The 2,331-nt window shown below is 33.8% G+C and overlaps 1 protein-coding gene across 1 annotated transcript in view; it reads right to left on the bottom strand.

Annotated features, from left to right (window-relative positions):
• The window catches only part of LOC106873400 (glutamate receptor ionotropic, kainate 2), a 53,519-nt gene that overhangs the window by 8,628 nt on the left and 42,560 nt on the right, over positions 1 to 2,331 (bottom strand). Inside the window, exons 5-6 of the mRNA XM_014920749.2 lie at positions 2,190 to 2,246; positions 766 to 996 (exon numbers count right to left, since the gene is read on the bottom strand). Coding sequence (XP_014776235.1) covers positions 766 to 996; positions 2,190 to 2,246 — 288 coding nt within the window. The remainder of the gene's footprint in view (positions 1 to 765; positions 997 to 2,189; positions 2,247 to 2,331) is intronic.

The following is a 2,331-nucleotide window of genomic DNA, read 5'->3' on the forward strand; positions in this document are numbered from 1 at the left end:
ATATATGGAAAAAAGTCAAGGTAGAAAATGTTAAAATAACTTTATAAAAATCATTTGAGTACCGGTTTCGGTCATTGAGACTTTTTCAACTGTAAGTATGGAAAATAATTAAATTTTGGAAAAATTAAATGAAAAGTATTTTAAAAGAATATTTGCATAATATTCAAATACAAGGGTCATTTTCCTTGTTTCTGCCTGTCCCTGTCTTTCTTGTTTACTCTTGTGGATTCGGGGTCGTTGTGAATTCTTGGCAGAGAAGAAGAAGAAGAAGAAGAAGAAGAAGAAGAAGAAGAAGAAGAAATAATGCGGGAGTGTTACGATAGTAGTAGGTAAATTTACTGCTATGAAACTATGAGCTCTGAAGCTCTTGTTTATGTAAGGGGCATTGTGTGAAAAACGCTGATGGCAACAATCGTATAGCTGCCGACATTGCCTCTTTTTACCCCTTTTTGATATTAGTGTGTCAACGGACAAATATTTCCGCGGTGCAGCCACAAAATGATCTTTCATGTAACTTTGCTGAGAGAATAAGTATATTGTTTAGTTTTGATTTCAAAGGGAAAAAGTAGATTAATATGAATTAAATCACCATAGTTACCTTATGTTACTAAATGATTAAAATCCCAGTAATTGATAAGAATATTTGAATTTTCAGTGATTAAGAGCTACAAGCTTCTGTTGTCTCATAGAAGAGAAATTATTTTGCTAAAACGTATTCACTAGAAAGCTGTTAAATCAAATTACATTTTGGTTAATTTTACTTACTGATTTTAACTTTTGCATAAACTCAGCTGTATTAAAATTTCCTTTGTGGTGGGGTGCATAAGTAAGAAGAGCTCTTCTAGTAATTTCCGCTACATCCTTTGCTACGGCGTTCTGGGGGTGCATATCGAAGCTGTCCATTTTGATGTACCGAAAAGTGAATAACTTACATTTTACTGCGTACAATTTCATTTTGAAGTAATTATTTCCTGATAGAGGTTCAAAAGAAGATGTCTAAATAAACAAAATGATAACAGAAAAGAAAACTTATAAAGGAGAAAATGCAATATTAATTCGATAAATAAATATTTTGTTTACAAGTAATTTATGGACATGTTTCTTTTGCGTTATTAAAGTCATTTATCTACATTTACACCATAAATGTGCATGGTAAATGCTTGAACTCACATTTTCTCTGCAATGTAAATAATTATTTGCTAATATGTCTTTGAAAAGACATGAATGACATAAATTTCCATTACCTTTCCTTTGAAAATGTTAAGAATCCATCCATGGAATCCACCGCAGAGAAGTATGATATCCAATGGTTTGTGCGGATAAATTAGAGATGAATATAACATAGTATTGGCAGATTTACTCTAGCGATTACATACTAACTGTAATCAAAACAAATTACAAGGCCAACAAAGATGACTGGAGAGTCTGGTAGTAGTTTGAGTACTGAAGCAGCTCCATACGTTCATAGAATGATGAAAACTCAGTATTCTCATCTTAGGAAATACTTTTTAAATCATATAATGTTTCTCTCCCCTGTTGTGGCGAGTGGTACGCACCTATTTAATTAATGTATAGCTAAACTTTCCTCAGATTTGACTTAGGGTAAAAAAATGCCCAGAGAAAAATGCGTTCCACTTTTCATATGCACACACACAGGCACACACACTCACGCACACGGACTTTATGGAGGCTTTCGAAGGTATGTTTGCCACGTGGTCGGCCCCCTTCCGGTTACCCATAGAGTAAAACAAGGCTGTGTGCTCGCTCCAACTCTGTTTGTGCTGTTTCTGTGCTAAACAACATCTTGACTAAGATCCACCAGGAAACAGTGAGGAAGCAACGTAGAATAAAACTGTCGGCAGGATGCACAGCAACTCTATTGTTTATCTGTTGATTTTGCTCCTTACACACTGAGTCGATTGTCTCAGTTACGATCTATAGCAAACATATCTTGGTAAGACTATATCCCAAGACAGAAAGACCTTCAGCGTGTAGATATGTCTAGTTTTAAGTCTATACTAATATAATCGTAGCTGCAATGCGTGAGAGTAAGGATGCCACCGAACAACTTCCCAGTTAAGTTAATATCCTGATTGTGACTGCATAGAAGGAGATAGCAACTAACCGCAAACAATTGTAGAAAGTTAAGTTGGATTTTTATGAAAATTCAAAACACAATAAAAACTTACTGGATCTATGAACACAAATACCCGGTTTTCATCTTTTAATAATGAAAAATCTTTCGCCTGTAAATATAAAAATAGATACTGCTTTATTATGTATATGCAGGCATATATATATATATTTATATATATATATATATATATATAT

This window comes from Octopus bimaculoides, chromosome 6 (assembly GCF_001194135.2).
Source record: "Octopus bimaculoides isolate UCB-OBI-ISO-001 chromosome 6, ASM119413v2, whole genome shotgun sequence".
Classification (NCBI taxonomy): domain Eukaryota; kingdom Metazoa; phylum Mollusca; class Cephalopoda; order Octopoda; family Octopodidae; genus Octopus; species Octopus bimaculoides.